This window comes from Hyperolius riggenbachi, chromosome 11 (genome assembly GCF_040937935.1).
Source record: "Hyperolius riggenbachi isolate aHypRig1 chromosome 11, aHypRig1.pri, whole genome shotgun sequence".
Taxonomy (NCBI): Eukaryota; Metazoa; Chordata; class Amphibia; order Anura; family Hyperoliidae; genus Hyperolius; species Hyperolius riggenbachi.
Genome location: NC_090656.1, coordinates 96,869,772 through 96,882,684, shown reverse-complemented (window position 1 = coordinate 96,882,684; position 12,913 = coordinate 96,869,772). Strand labels below are relative to the sequence as shown.

At 44.5% G+C, this 12,913-nt stretch overlaps 1 protein-coding gene across 1 annotated transcript in view; it reads right to left on the bottom strand.

Annotated features, from left to right (window-relative positions):
* Positions 1 to 12,913, bottom strand: part of KIF18A (kinesin family member 18A) — a 189,645-nt gene that overhangs the window by 130,920 nt on the left and 45,812 nt on the right. The window contains exons 4-6 of the mRNA XM_068261422.1: positions 11,385 to 11,489; positions 7,907 to 8,017; positions 5,264 to 5,461 (exon numbers count right to left, since the gene is read on the bottom strand). Of these exons, the coding sequence (XP_068117523.1) occupies positions 5,264 to 5,461; positions 7,907 to 8,017; positions 11,385 to 11,489 (414 nt within the window). The remainder of the gene's footprint in view (positions 1 to 5,263; positions 5,462 to 7,906; positions 8,018 to 11,384; positions 11,490 to 12,913) is intronic.

The following is a 12,913-nucleotide window of genomic DNA, read 5'->3' as shown; positions in this document are numbered from 1 at the left end:
CGGAGCCAATGTTACTCACTGAGCGCTTCAATAGGAATGATTCCTATTGAAGTCTATGGAGGCGCCGGCTGCGCCCAAATATAGCAGCGCTGAAAAGCACTGCTCCGAGAGCATGCCCCGAGCGCGGGGTACCGCGATGACGCGTACGAGGGTACGTGTCATCATGTAGATGACGCGTACCCTCGTTCGCGTCATCGCGGTACTTCTGCGCCCTCTTGACGCGACTTCAAATGTAAACAGGAAGTGCGTCAAGAGAGGGCGGAAGCACCAGATGGTACTAGTGCCCAAGAACTCCGGCTTCCCTCTTCCTGCCCTCCTCCTCCTCAGGTACTTTTGGGCACTTAAAATTATAGGGTACCGGCAGAAGGGAGAGCTTAGCGGGGAGGGGTGGGGGCATTTCCGACCCCCCCCCCCCTCCTGCGCGCTCGGGGCATGCTCTCCTTTTATGCTGGGACCCTATAGGAGCCCCAAAGGGACATGTTCGGGTTGGGTTCGGCTCGAACATGCCGAACATCAGGGGCATGTTCGGCCGAACCACACCGAACCCGAACATCCAGATGTTCGCCCAACACTAGTCACCCCCAGGCCTGATTACTGCCACACCTGTTTCAATCAAGAAATCACTTAAATAGGAGCTATCTGACACAGAGAAGTAGACCAAAAGCACCTCAAAAGCTAGACATCATGCCAAGATCCAAAGAAATCCAGGAACAAATGAGAACAAAAGCACTGTAATTGAAATCTATCAGTCTGGTAAAGGTTATAAAGCCATTACTAAAGCTTTGGGACTCCAGCAAACCACAGTGAGAGCCATTATCCACAAATGGCAAAAACATGAAACAGTGATGAACCTTCCCAGGAGTGGCCGGCCGACCAAAATTACCCCAAGAGCGCAGAGAAAACTCATCTGAGAGGCCACAAAAGACCCCAGGACAACATCTAAAGAACTGCAGGCCTCACTTGCCTCAATTAAGGTCAGTGTTCACGACTCCACCATAAGAAAGAGACTGGGCAAAAACGGCCTGCATGGCAGATATCCAAGGCGCAAACCACTTTTAAGCAAAAAGAACATTAAAGCTCGTCTCAATTTTGCTAAAAAACAGCTCAATGATTGCCAAGACTTTTAGGAAAAATACCTTATGGACCGACGAGACAAAAGTTGAACTTTTTGGAAGGTGCGTGTCCCGTTATATCTGGCGTAGAAGTAACACAGCATTTCAGCAAAAGAACATCATACCAACAGTAAAATATGGTGGTGGTAGTTTGATGGTCTGGGGTTGTTTTGCTGCTTCAGGACCTGGAAGGCTTGCTGTGATAGATGGAACCATGAATTCTACTATGTACCAAAAAATCCTGAAGGAGAATGTCCGGCCATCTGTTCGTCAACTCAAGCTGAAGCGATCTTGGGTGCTGCAGCAGAACAATGACCCAAAACACACCAGCAAATCCACCTCTGAATGGCTGCAGAAAAACAAAATGAAGACTTTGGAGTGGCCTAGTCAAAGTCCTGACCTGAATCCTATTGAGATGTTGTGGCCTGACCTTAAAGGCTAATTTCACACCAGGACGTTGCGTTAGAGGGGGCGTTAAGGTCGCATAACGTCCCCCTAACTCAACGCCTGGTGGTGCTGGATCTGGACGTCAGAGTGAGCCGCGTTGTGCAGCTCACTCTGGCGTCAGTGATGCCGTGATGCGCACTCTTGTGCGCATGCGGCATCACGTGGTCCCGCCGGCCAATCGCCGCACAGAGCAGCTGCTCCAGGAAGTAAACACTGCACGTCATAACGTGCAGTGCATATTAATTAGCCATGTGCCTGGCCGCTCTCCGCTCCTCCCCAACATTACTGAGCATGTGCAAGCAGTCTAACGCGGCTCAGCCGCGTCCAAAGTACTGCATGCAGTACGTTGTCTTGTGACGCAGCGTTACAATGTAACGCAACGTCCGCACTGTGAACAGCCCCATTGATTTTTCATTACTGTGCGGTGGGCTGCGTTACAGGCTGCTCTAACGTGCGCCTGTAACGTCCCACTGTGAAACCAGCCAAAAAGGCAGTTCATACTAGAAAACCCTCAAATAAAGCTGAATTACAATAATTCTGCAAAGATGAGTGGGCCAAAATTCCTCCAGAGCGCTGTAAAAGACTCGTTGCAAGTTATCGCAAACGCTTGATTGCAGTTATTGCTGCTAAGGGTGGCCCAACCAGTTGTTAGGTTCAGGGGGCAATTTTTTTTTCACACAGCTCCATGTAGGTTTTGAGTTTTTTTCTCACTAAATATTAAAAACCATCATTTAAAACTGCATTTTGTGTTCAATTATGTTATCTTTGACTAATAGTTAATAGTTTTTGATGAGCAGAAACCATTAAGTGTGACAAACATGCAAAAGAATAAGAAAGCAGGAGGGGGGGGGGGGGGGTGTGTGTGTGTGTGTGTGTGTGTGTGTGTGTGTGTGTGTGTGTGTGTGTGTGTGTGTGTGTGTGTGTGTGTGTGTGTGTGTGTGTGTGTGTGTGTGTGTGTGTGTGTGTGTGTGTGTGTGTGTGTGTGTGTGTGTGTGTGTGTGTGTGTGTGTGTGTGTGTTTTATCTTGGCGCTCATATTTATGTTCTTGATTGATTGTGCAGCGGTTGATTAAGTAAAGGTGCCTGCCCACACGTAGTGTATGGGCAGATTCAACCAAGAGAGATCTGTTGGTGGCCCATACACTGCAGGCCAATTCCTAATCGATTTCAGCATGACATCTCTCAGGAATCGGCCTCATAATGCCACATTTGTTCAAATGTTAATGTGCCCACCATGCAGTAAAGTACTTTAACCACCCTGGCGATCTATTAAGATCGCCAGGGCGGCTGCGGGAGGTTTTTTTTTTTATAAAAAAAAATCTATTTCATGCAGCCAACTTTAAGTTGGCTGCATGAAAGCCCACTAGAGGGCACTCCTGCTGCATTCTTCCGATCGCCTCCGGCGATCAGAAGTAACAAGAAGGGCCGCGATGAGCGGCCCTCCTTGTTTTGCTTTTCTCGTCACCATGGCGACCAGCGGAGTGACGTCATGGACGTCAGCCGCCTCCGATCCAGCCCTTAGCGCTGGCCGGAACTGATTGGTCCGGCTGCGCAGGGCTCGGGCGGCTGGGGGGACCCTCTTCCGCCGCTGCTCGCGGCGATCCGCCGCAGAGCGGCAGCGATCAGGTAGCACACGCAGCTGGCAAAGTGCCGGCTGCGTGTGCTACTTTTTATTTGGTGCAAATCGGCCCAGCAGGGCCTGAGCAGCACCCTCCGGTGGTAATAGACGAGCTGAGCTTGTCGATACCGCTAAGGAGGTTAACTGTCCAATGTCGCCCACCATGGTGCTCATCAGCATACAGCGCGTGGGGCGCATGTGTGACACCACACGCGTGCCTAACACAAAATATGCCGGTAGCCTTGTGAAACGGCAATATGGAGGGAATATGGGGATCGCGGTTGGTGGCAGCTGAAGTATTTTAATGCACAGTGGGCACACTTACATTTAATGGGCAGTGGCCAGGGTTTCCGTCACTCATCCCAATATTGCACGGCATTACCGCCGCACACCCAATCTACCATGTAGGCCCAAGATCTTTCAGCTTGCTTGATCAATACATTTGACCAATTTCGGCCCGATGGATGTGCTTGTGGTGGCAGAGATTTTCATCTAATAATTATCGAATTGGATGGTCAACAGGCCACCAAATCACTAGATGCATGGCCACTTTAAGACTCTTAAGACTGGGAAAAGAGGCTTCATCTTTTCCCATTTCCCTCTCAACTCAGCACACTCCTGTTAGAAGCCAGTGCATAAGCACATTGAATTATACGCACGGAGCGATGACACAGAAGCCATGCTGGTATTGGAGGCACTTTTAACATGGAGAGAGAGGACAAATAGGACCATGTGAAAGCTGCAGGTTTAAAATTGGTGAATTGTTTTCGAATTGCAGCATGTTAATTGAGGGGTTATGCTTCACATTTACAAAAAGGTGGACCCTGAAATTCCAGTGATGACATCACACTGCGGTCTTCATAGTTCCTTTTGCTGTTCGGGGATAAGTCCTTAAAGAGTAACTGTTAGGCTTAAAAACAAAAATCAATTCCCTATTTCTATCTGTAATACAGATACAATGGATGCTAAAAAGGCAATGCCTAGCTTAAAAACAAATATTACTTTTTTTTTAATTGTAGATAAAGCCTCATGTCCCCAGCTCTAAAGGACGCAGCAAGAGGCCGTATAACAGAAGATGCAGTGCAGGCTGGGGCGGGAGGGAGTTCTCTTTTGCTTTTCTCCCCAGACACAGCTAGTTCAGCCTAATTGGCTGCAGCCTGTGTCACTCACACCTGTCCCTCTCTCATTGGCCGCCTCGCGTCTGCACTGTCCGCCCCCTCCCCGCACTCTGTCGCCATCTCCGTCCCTTTATTCGTGGGGCAGCGGGCATCTCCGCATCCATGGGGACCCCCGGTCCTGCTACTATTTACAAAGGGATTCCCCCTGCATTATTCCTCCACTCTGTAACATCCCCGCTCGCCCGCAGCATTCTAGAGCTTAGCGGGGAAGAATATATGCAGCGCACACAGATTCTCCTCTGGTGCTGGGGCTGCATATATTCTTCCCTGCTAAGCGCTGTTATGCTGGGAGACGAGATGGGACGCTGCAGGGCTGAGGGTAAATACAGGGGGAATCACTACTGTTATAGTAGCAGGGCTGGGGGGTTCTCATGGATGCAGGGGTGTCACTAATATAGCGCTGGCAATTGCTGTGGGTAGGAACGAAGGGGGTAAGGGAGGAAATGACCTCAGCATTGGCTTCGCTGGAGGGACTAAAGATGGCCCCTGCCAGGGAACAGAATTCTCTGCATTTCCATATGTTTGTTTTATAAAATTCACTGAAATGAAATCGTGGACAGTGCAATACATCTGTCATGTAAGTAGAGCTAGTATTTATCTACTTATATGTGTTTTTTTTATCCTGGCATAGTATGGCTGACAGCTCCTCTTTAATAAAACTCGTGTGACATTGAAGTGGACCCTTCTTCATTTCAGTAGACCAATCACCAGTGATGGGAAGGAGTGGCACTTGTACCACTCACACTCAACCACTGCCTCTATCATCAATTAGGGCTTTCTCACACGGTGGGGGGGGGTGGGGGGAGGAGTTTGCATTGAGATTACGGATCGGCAGATTGTCCGTTACAAATTTGGCCAGACTGAAAAGTACAATATAAAGGTGGGACACGCAGACAGTACAGGACTCACCTTTGGATCTGCCAGAGCATTGATCACATTCCCAAGAGCCAACAGGGAGCGGTTGATGTTTGTGCCTTCTCGTAAGCGATCGCCTTTGGCATTTGTAGCGCTTGCCCGCTCTGAGCCAGCCAGGTCGATTAGACTCATTTTGGCAATCCGTACATTTTGATTGATACTGGCACTTTTGTCTTGTTGCCGCAAGTATATCTGATAACATGATGGAAATAACTAAATAGCAGTTTTAAAGAACACATCAGAATAAATAATATATTTATACAACTTTTTATTAGACACAAATGAGGGGGGGGGGGGGGGTTAGTTCAGAGGCTTCCCAGATCCTCCTACAGAACAGCATTCCTGCGTTGGAACCCTCTAAAATGTATTCAACAAGAGCTTGTCAAATATGCCTCTCATGGGCAAACTCCTGCTGTGTAGCAGCTGATCAGTAAGGGGCATGCACAAGTACAGTCTGCGCATGCCCAGGGGGAAAAAAAAAAGCCACCTGCGCAGCTTTTTCTGCCCTGCATGAATGGCTTTGTTCTACTGGACTTTTGTGCATGCCCAATACGGATGTGCTCATTCAGGGCAGGAGCATGGTTAGAATAAAAAGAGGGTTCTGAGCAGCAGCAGTAGGCTTGAGGATGATCAGGGACGCCTCTAATCTACCTCAATACCACTACTTAAAGGGAACCTTAACTGAGAGACATATGGATGTTTCCTTTCAAACAATATGGCCTAGTGCACACCAGAGCGGTTCGGCTGCGTCTTGCGATCCGCTTGCGGCTGCGGATACGCTTGGGTTAGGAATTTCAATGGGCTGGTGCACACCAGAGCGGGAGGCGTTTTGCAGAAACGCATACTCCCAGGGTGAGGCATTTTTTGGATTGTGGATGCGTTTCTGCCTCAATGTTAAGTATAGGAAAAACACAAACCGCTCTGAAAAACGCCTGTTCAGAGCGGTTTTGCCGGCGTTTTTGTTACAGAAGCTGTTCAGTAACAGCTTTACTGTAACAATATATTAAATCTACTACACCAAAACCGCTACACAAAACCGCAAAACGCTAGCTGAAACGCTACAGAAAAAGCGTTTCAAAATCAGCTAGCATTTTGCAGATCTGCTAGCGGTTTTTGGTGTGCACTAGGCCTACCAGTTGCCTGGCTATCCTGCTCATCTATTGTTGCAGTGGTGTCTAACACATACCTGAAACAAGCATACAGCTAATCCAGTCTGGCTTCAGTCAGAGCACCTGATCTGCATGCTTGTTCATGGGCTGTGGCTTAAAGTATTAGAGACACAGGATCAGCAGGAGAGTCAGGCAACTGGTATTTTAAAAAGATAAAAACCATATCCTTCTCAGTTTAGGTTCCCTTTAAGTGTGCAAATTTTACAGGGAATCCCTGTACACGGCTGCAATTCTCAGCAAATCCCTGTACACGGCTGCAATTCTCAGCAAATCCCTGTACACGGCTGCAATTCTCAGCAAATCCCTGTACACGGCGGCAATTCTCAGCAAATCCCTGTACACGGCGGCAATTCTCAGCGAATTCCTGTACACGGCTGCAGTTCTCTGTACACCTAAGCAAATCAAAGCAAATCCCTGTACACAGCTGCAAATCTCAGTGAATCCATGTACACAGCTGCAAATCTCTGTACACTGTAGCAACTCTCAGCGACTCTGTACACAGAAGTAAATCTCAGTGAATTCCTGTACAAATAAGCAACTCTTAGATAATTCCTGTGCACATAGTAAAGCCCTGAAAATTCTAAAGAAAGAATACCTTCTTGACCTCAGGATTAGTTCTTCTCACACAACAGCTTTGTCAGTACTTAAAGAGACACTGAAGCGGAGAAAAAAAATTATGATACCATGAATTGGTTGTGTAGTAGGGGTAATTACTAGAACATTGGTAGCAAAAAAAAACACTCATATTTTGAATTTTCAGTTATACAGATATATATATATATATATATATATATATATATATATATGCATCATTCTCTAATACTTGCAGTTTACACATTGATCAGCATTCTAAACGTTTTTTGCAGAACAAGCAGCAGGCAGTGAACTTTTGACCTGTCCTGAACTGTTTTCTGCAAAAGAAAAACACAATATGGCAGAGATAACCTAATCAGAAGTCAGAGCTCTCCAGGACTTTCAAAGTTGCAGAGCTCAATGGCTATTTGCATAGATAACTGGAGTTAACTCTTCCTGTACTGGAAACAAATATAAGACTTATGCTGGATACACACGGTGCGTTCCCGCACTCGATTTCCCGCTTGATTATTTCCGACATGTCTGATTCGTTTTTCGATGGATTGTTAGGTCGATTCGGCATACTTTCCATGAGAATCGACTTATCAATCATCGAAACGTGATTGGAAATGCTCGGAGATAATCGAGCGGGAACGCACCGTGTTTATCCAGCATTATGCCTCTGCTCCTAATGCTTTATTTCTTAGCTGTACTACACAACCAATTCATTATATCATAATTTTTTTTCCACTTCAGTGTCAGTTGCATGATTCAGTTGTATGATTAAACCAAAATGGCTGATCTAGTTTTGCATTTAATAAAATTAATGAATAAACTCACTTATATACATGCATAGCCCCCTCTCTCGCTCAACACACACACTAAATTAATTTACCTGAAATACAGCATGAGATCGAGAAGAGGTTGCGTTGACATCTGTGGGATGCTGCGTTCTGTTCTTATTGCCATAGTCAAGCAACTGGAGAATCTCTCCTGCTGATTTTGGCTGTAGATGTGCAAAAGGGGAAAACAATTTATTGTATGTCCTTTACAGTTGCTGAAGCTTTTCATTTTTATATACGGTAGAGAAGCGTATGGTCAAGGAAGAGGAATAACATTTTTACAATGGGGGCACCTGGTAAATGTGAGATATGCGCCTAGGTCAGTTTCCGCTCGGTGCAAGTTTGTGCGTTTTTGCAATACACAAATTTGCACAGCGATTATTTCCTATGGGTCGGTTTCCCATAGGAAACCCATGCGTGTGATGTATGCATCCAAATTTAAATTTGGCAAAAGCACGAAAATTTCAGATCAGAGCATTTATTACGCATTTCTTTCTGCCCTTTCTCCCAGTCAACACTTGCAAAAACTGGAGAAACGCAAAATGCATATTATTTTGTATTTATATTACACCTACATTTTCCGCAGCGCTATACAGAGTATATTGTCTTGTCAAATGCATAAAACAAAACGCACTACAAAAACGCACTGAAAAGCTTCTAGCGTGAATTGGGTGGGGGGGGGGGGGGGGGGGGAGGAAATCAGCATAGCAATAGTGCTGTTCTGCATTTTTTGCTGCAAAAGCCTTTATACGCTCTCTTTAGCGAAAGCAGCCAGGTCCAGCCATTGCAAACACAGCAGGTAGCAGCTTAGCTTAAATGCAGCTTTCATCAATAATTCAAAGCTAATGTTTATAAGCAAGGGAAAAACTGTTACACAAAGATGAATTGCACTAACTGACATGACAAGAGAGATCCTTATAATGGTGGCCATACATGGTACAATTTTTTCATACAATTTTACCACTTCTATGTAGTATAAGGGTAAATTAAGTGAATATACTGAATGGATAATTTAGACAGTTCCCTTATATTACATAGAAATGGTAAGATTGTATGAAAAAATTGTACCATGTATGGCCACCATAACACATCCCAGATTTCTCCTTTTTAGCAGACCTGAACTCAGAACTTCCCCTCTGCTTTAAATGATAAGCAAGCAGTATAATATGCATCTGGATGCCAGTGATTGAAGTAGAGTTTTAACAAAGAGTGCTATTATATAGGAGAGTGATCTGCAAACTTGTCTCTCCAGCTGTTAAGGAACTACAAGTCCCACAATGCATTGCAGGAGTCTGACAGCCAGTCATGATTCATAAAAGGCAAATGCATTGTGGGACTTGTAGTTCCTTATGTAAATATTTACCTCCCTGGCTCCAGCGCAGGCGCAGTACTGGCTCTCCGCACGGAGATAGGTGAAAATAGGAGGGGAGGATTCCGGGACTCTTCAGGGGAGCCAGAGCTGGACTGCCTGCAGTTACAGGAGTTGGGGAAGCCTCATTGGGACCCTGAGGCTTCCCCCTCCCAAGGTGAGTACCCGTCAGGGGAACTTTTTTTTGTTACAGGTTCTCTAACACCTGGAGAACCAGGTTTGCAGATCACTAATATAGGACATTTTACCTGTATTCTCAGATGTGCGTTTGGACTATATATTTTTTTATGTGCATAGGAAAGAGAAGATACCGGGCACCAGATGAGCTGCAAAGGTTCAGCATTTATTTCATCCCGCCATAGACAAATACATACACCCAGGCAAAGGGCTCACAGCTGTTTCGCAAGCACAAGCTTCCTCAGAGACCTTACCCCCCAAAAGTCTGCCAGTCCATAGCTAGTACCGGTCATCTCTAATCCTTTACATTGCATTCAATATATTTTTTTATGACACAAGAGATGTCCGTTTACAGTGTTATGCATCTTACAGTGCTAATGTCAGTGCCATTAAGTCAGTGTCAAGGGTAAAAGCCTTGTAGAGGTTACTTGACTTACACAAAACGCTGCAGTTGATTGTAAACAAAGACTATATTGTAAAAAGCACTAGTAACTTTTATTGTGATCTGTGAAAAACCAGTTCATGTAAACTTCAAAGTGCAAACTGCTTAACATGCCTATGTCATGATCCAGAGGGGTGACCCAGAAGGCATTAAAGGTAGCCATACACCAATAGATGGCCACCAGATTCAACCGTGGCACAGATCCCTCCATGACCAAAAATCTGTACAGGAGGGATCTCTATTACTACCACACCCTGTACAGATTTTCAAGATTTCAGCATGAAATATCAGGGCTGTGGACTAGAGTCTGTAAAATCATCCGACTCAGACTCCTCAGTTTATTGAAACCACTGACTCAGACTCCAGGTACCCAAAATTACTCCGACGCCACAGCCCTGTGAACAATAAAAAAAAAATGTGAAACAGTCACCACCGGCCAGGCCCTCAGGTATCCCCCGCCAGTTGTGATCCCCCCCAGGCTGTGCAGTGTTGGCAGCGGTGGGCTTACCTGCCTGCCGGCATGCTCCCCATGTGTGTTCTATCCATCGTATTTGGGGCACCTATACTCTGACCAGGTGGCATGTACATTACATGACTATGTACATGCTGTCCGGTCACAGGCAACCCAGTTCCAATGGAGGGATGACACAGGAGGAGCGTTCCGCAGACAGGTGAACGTACACTGTGCTTATCAACACTGCATGGCCTCGGAGGGCACATTTTAGATAGGAGGGAGACTGGGGGTTTGTTAGTAATACCGAAATCAAACACCACTACCGCCATGCCCAGTCTGCCCCTTTTAAAGCGGAATATAACCCTGCATTTCAACTTTGCTCTAAAACATTATTTACAGCATATTATATGCAAAAAGCATTTTTTTTTTACTAGACCAGCATTGGAAGGGTTAAACACAGAGGTTTTAAGTTCCGTGCAGACATTCAGATCGTTACATTCTATTTAGTTAGTGTGTAACTGTTTATCAATAGATACATCTCTTTGGCTGTCCTCCAAGCTTCTTCTCAGTGAGAGAGATGAGTCATAATAAACACATATTTGTAAACAAAAAGTATCAAACTCAAGTTCGGATTGTCTGCAGAAATCTCTAGGGACTTTAAAGCCCTGTGTAACCCTTCCAATGCTGGTCTAGTAAAAAAAAAAATGCTGGTTGCATATAATATACTGTAAATAATGTTTTAGAGCAAAGTTGAAATGCAGGGTTATATTCCGCTTTAAGCAGGAACTTTCTGGCGATCAATAGTTTCTGGTTAGAAATCGATCAAAATTATAATCGAACAGCCATGCTGCGGCATTGATCTCAATGTTTGAATCTGATGAGGAAAATCAACAAGTGTATGGGTACGTTTTAACTCAGAGATCAGAATTGCATAATTGTTTCGAAGGAGATTAAAATACAGCCTCTAAAAAAAAAAAACCTCTAGAATGCGAGGTGTACTTCAAGCACATTTTAGCACAAAAATTATGAATTATGAGATTCAGGAATTAAAATGAATGATTAAAAGGTTTTTAACCTCTGCCGACGTACCTGATGCAGTGTTAACCCTTGCACTACCACTCCTTTCTGAGCATCCTCACGTACAGCAAGAGGACCAGAATTTGACAGAAGGTCGCGGATTTGCTCATTGTACACCTATTCAAACAAGGAAAAACACTTTATAAATATTGCAAGTATTAAACACACAATCCCTTAGCACAATTCTGTAATCTGGCCACACACTGAAATCCGATAAGCAATTCCTTGAACATGTGTATGGCATTATTCTGTCTCATAATTTACCTGGTTTTGCATTATTTTGATTGCAGGGTAAAGCCAGTCAGTAAATAATATATACATCAGTGTCTCTCCAGTCGGACTGCAAACCAATTAAAAAAAACTTAACCACTTGAGGACCACAGTCTTTCTACCCCTTAAGGACCAGAGCCTTTTTCTCCATTCAGACCACTGCAGCTTTCACGGTTTATTGCTCAGGCATACAACCTACCACCTAAATGAATAATACCTCCTTTTCTTCTCACTAATACAGCTTTCTTTTGGTGCTATTTGATTGCTGCTGCAAGTTTTAGTTTTTATTATATTCATCAAAAAAGACATGAATTTTGTCAAAAAAATTACTAACTTTCTGTGCTGACATTTTTCAAATAAAGTAAAATTTCCTATACATTTGAGCGCGAAAGTTATTCTGCTACATGTCTGATAAAAAAAAAACAAACAAAAAAAAACATTCAGTGTATATTTATTGGATTGGGTAAAAGTTATAGCGTTTACAAACTATGGTGCCAAAAGTGAATTTTCCCATTTTCCAGCATCTCTGACTTTTCTGCCCACCTGTCATGTTTAATGAGGGGCTAAAATTCCAGGATAGTATAAATACCCCCCAAATGACCCCATTTTGGAAAGAAGACATCCCAAAGTATTCACTGAGAGGCATGGTGAGTTCATAGAAGATTTTATTTTTTGTCACAAGTTAGCGGAAAATGACACTTTGTGACAAAAAAAAAAATGAAATCTGCCACGGACTCACTATGCTCCTCTCTGAATACCTTGAAGGGTCTACTTTCCAAAATGGGGTCATTTGTGGGGTGTGTTTACTGTCCTGGCATTTTGGGGGGTGCTAAATTGTAAGCACTCCTGTGAAGCCTAAAGGTGCTCATTGGACTTTGGGCCCCTTAGCGCAGTTAGGCTGCAAAAAAGTGCCACACATGTAGTATTGCCGTACTCAGGAGAAGTAGTATAATGTGTTTTGGGGTGTATTTTTACACATACCCATGCTGGGTGGGAGAAATACCTCTGTAAATGACAATTGTTCAATTGTTTGATTTTTTTTTTTTTTACACACAATTGTCCATTTACAGAGATATTTCTCCCACTCAGCATGGGTATGTGTAAAAATACACCCCAAAACACATTATACTACTTCTCCTGAGTACGGTGATACCACATGTGTGGCACTTTTTTGCACCCTAACTGCGCTAAGGGGCCTAAAGTCCAATGAGTACCTTTAGGATTTCACAGGTCATTTTTGTTTCAAGACTACTCCTCACGGTTTAGGGCCC